Below are 10,778 nucleotides of genomic sequence, written 5' to 3'. Positions count from 1 at the left end.
ATGTTGTGCTGTACATTAAAAGTGCTGCCAAAATGATGAAAGAGGGTACAATTATTTGATTTAAAAACCTTTTTGTTAAAATAAGATTCCCAGCTTCACTTTGCTCAGTGTGTGAGAGAAGAGAAGAAAGAGTCATTATGGATTTCAATTAAGTGATCCCTGGGCAGAGAGGGATGCGTCAGAGTGGGGGAATTAATGTGCTGCGGACAGATGTTTAATAATAATGGCCGAACTGGTCCTGCCGAGAAATACACATTCCAACCGCCGCACCCCACTGTGGCTGTAGCAACACACAGACAGACACACTGCACAGACAGGCCCACATACACAGACACTCACACGTCATCACTCATACACACACACAATAATGATTCATACACACGCGCTACGCAGAGCAATGTGTGACAGTGGAACACACACATACACACACATTCTACCAAAGACACTGGTGTTGCACTGGTCTGTGTGTGTGTGTGTGTGTGTGTGTGTGTGTGTGTGTGTGTGTGTGTGTGTGTGTGTGTGTGTGTGTGTGTGTGTGTGTGTGTGTGTGTGTGTGTGTGTGTGTGTGCGTGTGCGTGTGTGTTTGCATGTGTGTAAGTGTGTGTGCCTTTGTGTATGTGTGTGTGTGTGTGTCTTTATGACCAGAGCTGGCCACTGCGCATATGGCCCTCATTTAGGAACAATGGGCGTGAAGAATGACTGGTTGGATGAGCTTCCTGACTGTGAGAGGTGACTAGAGGCATGTTAAATGACATGCCCCGTATGGAGAGATGGAGTGAGAGAGGAAAAGACGGAGAGAGAGAGAGAGGGTATACGTAGGGTAGTCTTGGAAAAGGAATCATTGCTTCGCTGAGCAGCACAAATGTTTTCATTGAGAAGAGGACAGAGGATGGAGAGAGAATAAAAAAGAAACAGGTAAAAGTACAAAAGAAGAAAGACGAAAGGGATAAAACTTGATGGAAGAGTGTATTACAAGAGTAGAGGGACGTGGAGGGGATGATAGTCTGGCTGGGTCTAGAAGTGGGTCATTAGACTGTGTGTAAACAGCATGTCTTTTTGTGAAGTGCTCTCAATCGCATTTTTTGTAGTTCTCTTGCAGATACACTCCTGGTGACACCTAATCAGTGTTGTTGCAGGACGAATGGCTACAGCTGTCCTTATGGTCTTGTCAAAAACAACACTTCCTTAAAAATCTCTCTCACTCACATACAGCCCGTCTTGTCACAACAACATTTCTCCGGTAATTACCAGGGTGGCCGGCCTCCTGCCGCCCCTCGATGGATGGGCTGAGCCACCATGGGTTTGCCCCTCCAGTCATAACTCTATGTCTACCTACTGCTTTTCACCACTGAGGTTGCCCTCAGACAGCAAATTGGCCTGAGAGAAAGACGGAGAGTCAGAAGAGAAATACCTAAACAAGCACCCTGCCAGGCTCACAGAGAATCTAGGGTCCCGGTACACAGACACTAAAGAGCATGGAGACAGATACAGAAACACGCATTCACTTTCACTATTTGTCGTTTGCCTGTCTCCAAGGAGTCATTTGTAATGCAGGCAGTCTTTTCCTCTGACCATTGGCCAGACAGATGTCTTTCCTTGCAGAGATGCACGAGTGCACAGACACACACACACACACACACACACACACACACACACACACACACACACACACACACACACACACACACACACACACACACACACACACACACACACACACACACACACACACACCCTGCTGAGGTGATCATTTTGACAGGTGAATATGGCTGAAGAGGAATGGAGGAGTGACGAGGATGGGAAATAAGGAAGGAAGGAAGAGAGGGGAGAAATGAACTGATAACTGTATGATGAAGGGTGATAACGTCAGCAGAGGAGCGAAATGGATGGAAGGATGGATGGAAGAAGTGAGGCAGCTGGCAGATCAATACTCAGATCCACAATCTGCATCCACAGAGCAGGCATTTTTGTAATGTAGTTTCTGGGATTACCCCCCCCCCCCCCCCCCCCCCCCATTCCTTTATAATTTACACAGTATTTCTGCATCAGTACAGCAAATAAAGTAGCGAAAGAAGGTAAAAATAAAAAGGTGGCTTTTGCTCAACTTCACCCTATGCTGACCTAGGGTAAATGTATATTATAATAAACTTGAAATGTTACAAAATATGTTTAATCACTGTAACTAGTCTGTGTTTCATTTAAGTCTTAATAACAACATAACAAAACTATACAAGCATCTATAAAAACCTAAATAAATTATTCGAAACCACAAAAGCTGATTGCAATATGACTCGATTCTAAATGGTAACAACAGTAGATATTATACATTTTTGACAAATATGAACACTTGAGCAATATAAGCCTACAACAACGGAAGGAAGGCATTTTTCTGGTTCATTATGGTGACTGACTGCTTTCGAGATGTTTAGTAAAGTACACACAACTATTTTTATCAGGTAGTGTAGAGTTAGAACATTCCTACTTTCTGTACGCTCTGAACGCACCTTAGAAAACTGCTGTGTTGTCTGGACAACAGGTAAACTGTCGCCTGAAACATGGCGGAGCTGCTGAAGATAAAACGTGAAGTTGAAGAGTTCAAAAAGGAATACTTCGACAGAAACAGGTATGTGTCATGTGTTACGTACGGATCATTGAGGGGTGAAATATAATTCTGAATATCGCTAAGAGGGTTAACGTTAACTTCACACCAATTAGCTGACGTTAACGAACTGTCAGCAAACGCTAGCATCATGCTTCCCTCAGTTTACCTAACCTTGCTAACTAGATAACACGTCGTATTGAAAGCGTACATTATCATAGTTTAACTTTTGACACTATATTAACCAGCAGGCAGCCTTTGTGTGTTGAAATAAACGTAAATGACCGACTTTGTGTCGTGTTCTAGCAAAGACATGAGTTGTAAGTAACTTATATGAATGGTAAGCTAGACTAATGAAACTTTGAAGCAACGGCAGTTCAAACTACTTGCAAGTTCAGATACTAGTGTGGTTTGTATAGAATATTAATTGCCGTTTATATGTAAGATAATGTAGCTACTGTAGCCTACCTGCTGTTTGTTTGTGTGCCTTAGCCAAGCTGAGGAGAGCAGACAGAGGGAAAACCAGGCCGCCCTCCGGATCCAGAGCTGGTTCAGAGCCTGCAAGGTGCGCGCTTACCTCAGGTGAGATCAGTGGTGGAAACTCTACTACTTTTATTCTATAGATTTTTATACTCATTACTTTATAAATGCTGCTTTTGAAACACAATGCACCTGGAAAATATTTAAATATGATTATTTGACTAACTAACCAACTAAAACCATGAAAATTAATTGGCAGCAATTAAACTAGGACATAGTGTGTCAATATTTAAAAATATTTCAATATTTTTTTCTGCAATGAGTACTTTTACTCTGAATACTACATGTTCCTAATACTTTCCACACCGCGAGAATATGTAAATCAAGAGATAGGCTATGTTGTTCTACTTCATTTGCCATAGGACAAAAAATAAAACAAAACATAATTTGTTATATACCAATTTTAGGTTAGCATTTTCCCTCAAGGGTTGGAAAACATTCAGACAAGACTCTAATGGTTAATTTCTAGGGAAACCCATACTAGCTCACTTTCATAATTATTCCACTTCCAGAGCTTTGCAAAAGGCCTGGAGGAATAAATGTCACTTGCACTCTGTGCTCCTTTCACACACAGAAAAATGAATGTCCCTATGTGTGTGCTTGTTCCTGTACTGCGACCCCAGCACCATTCTGCAGGGTCAGCAGACAAACTTCCAGACAGTAGGTTAATTCAGATTACTTTAGTTAATTGATCAATGCGTTAAGTGGATAATTAGCAACAATTTTAGCTGCCTAAGTGCAACTCCGGGGTTGTGCTATCCCCACTATAAGCATTGATTTTCTGGGCATATGAATGGCCTTTTGGAAATTGATGGCCTCATTGGAGGCTGAGACTCGCAGTGGACTTGCATTTAGAGTATGTTTGAAGATGAATACAAATGTGTGCCGCTGACTAAAGGCGGTGAAAGGCTCATCGGACATGATCGAAAAGCCTGGAGTAGAAATGTGTGTGTGTGTGTGTGTGTGTGTGTGTGTGTGTGTGTGTGTGTGTGTGTGTGTGTGTGTGTGTGTGTGTGTGTGTGTGTGTGTGTGTGTGTGTGTGTGTGTGTGTGTGTAAGCATAATGTTGCCTTGACCTTTTAATTGAAGCCCTTTTCAACCTAACATTTGTATGCAGAAAACAAAGGCACTCTTTCCTTTATTGTTTATTCAGAATAAAAGAGATGGCAATTTAATATAGCAATAGTGATTTTAGGGAAGAATGTATTTAAGTAAATATATTGTATTACGTGAGCATTTCTGTATATCATTTGTTTTGTAGGTGTTTGTATCTTTTTGTTTCAATAAGGTTTTCCTTTGCTTTCTTTTAGCATTAACAGACTACTAAAGACAGAACAAGAAATCCCCCAAATATACTGTATATTTTTTTCTCTGTGTGTCTGAATAACTTTTTTAGTGTTTTCTTTTTGAACCAATGAAAAATACCCATCCCATCCTCTCTCCAAATTGACTTTTTTTTTTACAGCCATCTGCACAAGAAGGCAATCATTATACAGAAGATGTGGCGGGGCTTCACAGCAAGGGCACGTTTCAGACAAATGGTGAAGGTAAGCCTAAGCCTGGAACGGCTATAGATATATTGATTATGTTATGATAGCATGCATTAGAATTCAATTGCTATATTCCTAAGTCCCTGCGTCTGACCTTAAGAAATATAATTCACTCATTACACATTGGGAAATTAGCACTTAGGAAATATGATGCAATGTGATAAGGAATTCCATCTACATCGCAACTCCTGGGATGTATGTAGAAAAATAGTGTAGAGAGGAAAAGAAAGAAGGAAAAAGTAGAGGAGTTTGTGCGGGGTGTGTGTACGTATGTGTGTGCTTTAGTAAAACAAGGCCCCATTTTCAGCATATTGCCTCCAACTGCTTCTTAATTGAACAGATTGTTGATACCGGATCCAATACCCAGCGCTCTCACGTATAATTTTCCCCTGGATTGAGTTTTGTAAACGTATCACAACAAGCTATTTATCATGCCTGTAAATTGACTGTTTGCTAAAGCATAACTGCCAGCCGCCGTTTGGGAGGCGTTCAAGAAATGGAAAGGGGGGGGTGGGGGGTTTGATGGTGGGGGTAGGGTGGAGGGGTGTTAAAATAAACGATGAAGGATGTGTCACACACACATATGGGCTAAAAAGAGGCAGTTTGGTCTCATTTGGAAACAGACGAGTGCTAATTTGAATCACTCAAAATTGCCACAGTGCAATATTTAGAATTATCCCTGAGAGATTCTATTCTTCCTCTCCTCTCTCGCTCTCTGGCTCTCTTTTTCTCCTCTTACTCTTATCATGTGTAATGTGACATGCACAAAGCCTCATCTCAAAACATCAAGCTGAATTTACAACCTCCTTTCAACTCTTTGTCATCCTTCCCCTTCCTCTCCTCCCTCTCTTCCCTGTCATTATTAAACAAGACGTGTTGAGATATGAATCCCTTTTATAGCCGACTCTCCAGTTTGCTCCTGAAATGTGCCCCCAGTGGTCGGCCGACACGTTTGCTGTGCGCCGGCTCGTTCGGTGTAGCCCACTGAATATTCTCGGGCCTTTTGTTTGTCACTCCTGGCAGCGCTGTCATTGATTATGAAATCCAGAGGAGAGCGCTTGGCCGTCATACATCTCCATTAGCTCGCTGCTTGACTACCATAGATTTTCTTGGCCCTTGTCTGCGTCGGTGTATTAAGAGAGCACGGTCCTCCCCTTGATACAAAGTCCCGCTAACCACTCTCTCTCTCTCTTTTTCTCTCTGTCTCTCCATCCCCTGACTTCTTCTCTTGTTCCTCTTGCTTTCCCTCTCTTCTTTTTCTCTTCCCCTTCTCCCTCCCCCTTCTGCAGTGGCCCTATCTGCGCTGCCTGTGTGCAATGTATTATGTATAAAGAGCTCTTTATCTTTGACGCCTGCTGTGGACAGATCAGAGGGCTGGGAGACAAGATGTAACGCCATCTTTTCCTTTGTGTTCACAGGCGGCATATTTTATCATGAAGATGAATTTCTACGAGGAGATGGCGGTCAGGGTAAATATCACCACAGTGTCTTGTTTTTAGCAAATGGAGTGTCGTGGTGGTGGTGGTGGTGGGGGGGGGCACTGTTTCTTTGTGTGTGCTGTGAAAGGAGGCCCCATGAATAGCAACCTGTAAGCACTTCATCAAACCACTTTATGTAAAAAACGTCCATCATAGGAACTTTATAAATCCTTCATGCAGTCTTCTTTTATGACTTTTTTTCACACATGGCACTGCGTTGACACAAGGCCTACATTATTCAGGCCTTGTAGAATCGCATATAACATACAGAAAAAATTCAGATTATGGTAAAAAGAAAAGATATATCGTTATAATGCCTCAACACATCAGACATAATCTGGTTTCTTTACACTTATACATTGTCCAGCTTTTAATAAATAGCCATTAAACTTGTTTTATTCAGTGCTTGGTAAGTAGCCCTCTGAATCAATGCTATCCTTTTTATGTATATAAATATCCTGAATGTATAGCTCTGGAAAAAAAAAGAGACCACCCCACATTTTTCTTAAATCTCAATGTCTACATGTAGGGCAGCCAGTCCAGTGTCTGTTGAATTCCAACACAGAGACATTTTCTCAGTAGTTTATAGAATACAATGAAAAAAAAATCATGTGACTCAAAGACATACAGAAAATAGTAAAACCAGGGAAGCTGATAATTCTGCAGTGGTCTCTTAATTTTTTCCAGAGCTGTATATCTTTTTTAGCAACCTAAATGTATCTTAATCTTTCTCAGAGCTTATGCGTCCCCTCTGAAGGTACAACTCATAAATCATAAGGCCGTGGCTGTGATTGATGCTTTGGCACTTTTACACGAGGAAATTGCTCAGAAACCTTATATTTTAACAATTCCATATAGCCGACTCTTTTGGCTAACTGTTTCGTTCTGCTAAACCATTAAAAGGCTTTTATAGGCCAACAAAAAACCCCACTAGTGTTTATTGAACAGGGTGTGTTGCCGTCCAGATGGACAAAGATGGCTCCAGTGTTTTCATATCGGTACAAAAGACTGGAAATTGAGGGCTTCACATTTAAATCCTAATAGAAACCCAAACATATAAAGCTGACCACCCGGTTGTTTCAATAAATGTCACATAATAGGAGCGACCGAGATCGAGGAGCAGTGTTTTTAGGTCACGGGGGGGAAAAGGTTAGGGTTGATGTCACCATGTAGAGCGGAGCAGAAGCTTTTTAAGTTTGAGCTAAGAGGCATTTATTGCACATATTAAATAACCACGGTTTCCTAAAGGAAGCAATAGGAATTTTAATGGAAATGAAATCCATGTTAAAAGGCAAGCGAAGTGGCTTAGTGGTTAGCAAGGAGAAGGTACTGGGTTTCAACCCCACAGGGGCCGAATGAGGCTTTTCTGTACAGTGTGCATTTTATTGTGTTTTCTCTGGAATATTCTCCCACCAAAAGACGTAAAAAGGAATAGGTGAAGGTACAGCCTTTCTGATACACTGACCTTTTGTTTCGAAAAATTGAAAAGTTGAAAAGTGAACGGCCGGGTGAGGGACATTCCTACTCACTGCTCACCTGTCTTTTACCAAATACGTAAATATGCAACCTGTAAACAGAGAGAGCGAGAGGGAGAAACAATCATCTCAGGATCCCCTTGTGACACATCCTTTGAATCAATTCTGATTCTTCTCTTTTTTCTCTCCCACCCTGTTCTCTTCATCACGGCATGGTCGCTAACAGAGGATAATGTATTAGGGCCGTAATAGAAACCAGTGTTTACATGCCGCACCTCGGATTTGTCTTAGATTCAACAGCATCGATTTCACTAGTCAACAAAGGTCAGCAAGAACTCGGCAGGCGGCAATTACTTTATTTAAAATTATCTATTGACTGGCAGATCAATGCTAATTCTCATTTTGCTCTTTGTTGTTTTTCCCCATCCTCCACTCCACCTCTTTTCTCCTCTTCACTCCTCTCATAGTGTGATTATTCTTTTACCTGCCATTGTTTTAATCTCCTAATTAGTCTGAAGGACATCCGCCCCCATGCTTTAAAATGGTCCACTGGTGTGTGTGGGTGTGTGTGTGTGCTAGCTAATCTGCAGCCTCCACAATCAATGTGGACTGATACAGTTAAACGTATGGAGCTGTGACAGCTGCCTGTCCTCCCTTGGGTTGTCCCTCCACAGCTGCAGAGTTAAAACGGGATGCTGCACTGTATTCTTATTTAATGTTACTTTATCAGTGGCAAGTTCGAGTGATGAGAAAACATGTCTGTTGAATAAAATGAAGAAATCTGAAAAGTCAACACCTGAAAAAAACTCAACACACAGTTTAGCACAACCTACCATAACGTTTTGTGAGAGAAACCCTAGTTTTTGTAAGTCATCGAAAGAATTGCTATGCGAAAAAAAAAATTTGATATTTGTGAACAAGTGGGCATCAAAGTTGCAAACACTACATTTGTTGTTGCAAAACATTTGAACAAACACCTCTCCTTTAATCCCTCACAGATCCAGCGGAGATGGAGAGGATTCTTTGTGAGGAAATATATTCATAACTTCTACGCACGCAAGAGATACCTGGAAGGACTTTCCAGGAAAAACGAACTTGTCAGGTAAGAAACAAAAACAAATAGTTGTATAAATTAGACTCAAGAGAGCAGACAATTTAATATCATTGTATTTAAAAGGACACTGCATACTGTACTGCCGGTGCTTTAGCGACAAGAAAGGAACAACTATTAAATGCAGTACTTCACCATTTCTCCTGTCTATTCCCTTTTCTCTCCTGTCTCTCGCTCTCTCTGTCTAGCCCTGTTTTTGTATCTTGCCCTAATAAGATGTGGTAAAACATATATTTTTGCACAGGGAGCCGTTACAGGACTTGAAAGTCAGCTGGTACACGTCAGTCAAGATGAATTGATTTCATAGCTTAAAGGCAGTTTTTAAAACGTGTACTTATATACCCATAACCCAAAATGTGTGTTGTTAAGGAGATCTGTATTTGCGTAGCTGTTACCTCGGAGAAAAAGAGCAGGGAAAGGAGAAGTGAAGGAATGAGAGAGACAGAGTGACAAAGAGGTAGAGGAGAGAGGAATAGAGAGAGGGAAGTCCTCTAAAGCGCTCGAGGCTAAGAGAGAGAGAAGTGAACGATGTGAAGAAATTAAAAATTAGCCTCTGATTTGAACCGCAGCTCGTGCATTAATAAAACATCCTGTGCTCCAGGGCTTACTGCTAGAGATACGCCATCTTTTATTTTTGACAAAAAAAACCATCACGTTTTAGCTAATAGTCACATTTTTAATGTTGCTAATATATTTTACCCGGAAAATATCTTTAGGCTTCTGCTAAAATTAAATGTAAATTTGTTAAAGTGCTCCTTGGATCACTGACTAACCCCCCCCCCCACCCCCTCACGTCCCCACCAGCGTTTCACCTTTCCTCCACACGGCTTGCCCCTTTTAGAGGTAGGGAGAACTAGGCTGTTAAAGTCCATTAAGAGTGATGCCACTGTAGCATTATATCACACAAAGGAAGACACACACAAACAACACACAACTTTGTCAAGTCTTCAGACACTACATCAGTGACAACAACGGATACAATTATGTTTATATAATATATACATACAGACAATAAAGTACAAATATTGCTATATTTCATAGAAAAACAAACAATAATATACAAAGCCCAGAGTGAGAATAGATCAGAGAAAAGTGGAATTGTTAAAACAAATTCAAGTAACACAAGATGTCATTTTTGTTTTGGTTTGGTCTTACTGTTTTTATCAATTGTCTCCGCACGCATGCACGCACACACACACACACACACACACACACACACACACACACACACACACACACACACACACACACACACACACACACACACACACACACACACACACAGCCCCTCCTCCACTGTGGTTTGGGGTGTTGAGGTCACTTTCTCTCCAGTTAATCACATGTTTATTTAGTGCTGCCGGGGTCACGATCAATTAACGGCGTGCCGGCATTTATTTAAAATATCCTTTCTGTGTTAGCCGCTGAGCCCTCGGATCGCATGCTGCCTGATCACTCACCCCGCAAAGGTCTGCTTTTTAATCCAACAAAACACTCCCTCCCTCCTATAAGTCTGTCTGTCCGTCTGTCCCGCTGCATAAATTATTCAAAGTTGGACTAATGGTCCCCATTTAGTGCAGGCTGATCGGCTGCGCATGGTAATGATATAGGAGTAATACATAGACTGCCGAAGCTCTCTCTCTCTCTGACTCCGTTTCAGTCCCTCTCATGACAGTTCCCCCCCACACGAAACCATCTGTGTCATTTCATTAGGTACAGCATCCAGCTAATACACGCTACTTACACTAGCCTCTTCTCTCCCCTGCCCTCTCCTCACCTTCCTCCTTCAATCTCTGCTCTCTCCTTTTCCTTCTCAATCTGTTTTGCTCTATATCTTTCTCTCCCTCTATCCGCCACCTCTGGTTCACAGTGCTTCAGTGTCCATCCTCATTCATCCTCCCTCTCCTTCTGCATAGCCTAATGAAGTCAGGACCCCGGCGCAGTCCCCACTCTGCCACAGTTTTCCTTGATACCCCAACAATTTATCACTTTGTCAGGGAGACACTTAAAGTTCCCGGGCTTTAATAAG

At 41.8% G+C, this 10,778-nt stretch overlaps 1 protein-coding gene across 1 annotated transcript in view; it reads left to right on the top strand.

Moving 5' to 3' along the window:
* Positions 1-2,523: 2,523 nt before the first annotated feature.
* spata17 (spermatogenesis associated 17) overlaps positions 2,524-10,778 on the top strand; it is a 33,095-nt gene continuing 24,840 nt past the window's right edge. Inside the window, exons 1-5 of the mRNA XM_063882163.1 lie at positions 2,524-2,623; positions 3,092-3,181; positions 4,604-4,685; positions 6,107-6,157; positions 8,640-8,743. Of these exons, the coding sequence (XP_063738233.1) occupies positions 2,556-2,623; positions 3,092-3,181; positions 4,604-4,685; positions 6,107-6,157; positions 8,640-8,743 (395 nt within the window). The 5' untranslated portion in view covers positions 2,524-2,555. The remainder of the gene's footprint in view (positions 2,624-3,091; positions 3,182-4,603; positions 4,686-6,106; positions 6,158-8,639; positions 8,744-10,778) is intronic.

Source organism: Eleginops maclovinus, chromosome 4, assembly GCF_036324505.1.
Source record: "Eleginops maclovinus isolate JMC-PN-2008 ecotype Puerto Natales chromosome 4, JC_Emac_rtc_rv5, whole genome shotgun sequence".
Lineage (NCBI taxonomy): Eukaryota > Metazoa > Chordata > Actinopteri > Perciformes > Eleginopidae > Eleginops > Eleginops maclovinus.
Note: the sequence above shows the minus strand (reverse complement) of the source record. Positions and strands in the feature narration are given on the sequence as shown.